Genomic DNA, 870 nt, shown 5'->3' on the forward strand with positions numbered 1-870 from the left:
TTAACCACCTGGCCATACCGGGCCTATTCATTATTGTCTTATATATGTAATCCAAGGACAAAGGCGTAATTCATTACAAGTTGATTTGTTCCTTTGTTCCGGAACGATTTTCACTCTAAAGATCCGAATTTTTTTTTGTTTTACCTGCGAAGAGTGAATCGTATCAATGAGAAAGCGATTTTCGTTGTAATCTGAAGGAAAAAGGCATAATTAATCACAACCTGTTTTGTTCTTTTGTTCCAGTATCTTAGCGGATTCCGGAACGAGTTTCATTCTGAAGATCCTAGATGTCCCGGGTCTTTGCCAACAAAACAGGTAAATTTATATTCTAGATTTATTACGTGAGCTGGAGTGGGTGAATCTGCTGAACAGATATGGTGATTATTGCTAAATATAAAGTTTAAATGATTTTATTAGTTTTGTAGACGAGATGCAAGTGAAAACGATTCAGTAAAAAATTCATGTAGTTCATACTGCGAGTTAACATTTGATGTAAACGTATGGGAATAATTTAATTACTGTGGGTTAAGATACAATTATAAAAGTATATCTATGAATAATTATTGAATTTCTGTTTCCGGTACGTATTTATCAATTATGTCTGCTATTACAACATCGTATTTCGACACAGTACGTCGCGTGTGTACGTTTTATAGAAATTTCTTTACCAAGAAAAAAACAACAACAACGAGGAATTGTTATCTAGTCTATCTTGTCTATACATGTAACAACAACAACAAAATTTGGATAAAGGTTTATTGCAATGTTAAGACTAATCCAGTCTCTAGTCAAATACATATTTGAAGAAGACAGATAAAGCCAGGTTTAAAATAAAAGTTATAGAACAAGAGTCTAAGCACAAGTTGATAG

The 870-nt window shown here is 32.9% G+C and overlaps 1 protein-coding gene across 2 annotated transcripts in view; it reads left to right on the forward strand.

Annotated features, from left to right (window-relative positions):
• Positions 1–870, forward strand: part of LOC106473344 (homogentisate 1,2-dioxygenase-like) — a 50,354-nt gene that overhangs the window by 15,933 nt on the left and 33,551 nt on the right. For both annotated transcript variants that reach the window (XM_013934025.2, XM_022401792.1), the window contains one exon: positions 244–315. In XM_013934025.2, the coding sequence (XP_013789479.2) occupies positions 244–315 (72 nt within the window). The remainder of the gene's footprint in view (positions 1–243; positions 316–870) is intronic.

The sequence above is a fragment of the Limulus polyphemus genome, unplaced genomic scaffold, assembly GCF_000517525.1.
Source record: "Limulus polyphemus unplaced genomic scaffold, Limulus_polyphemus-2.1.2 Scaffold6098, whole genome shotgun sequence".
Classification (NCBI taxonomy): Eukaryota; Metazoa; Arthropoda; class Merostomata; order Xiphosura; family Limulidae; genus Limulus; species Limulus polyphemus.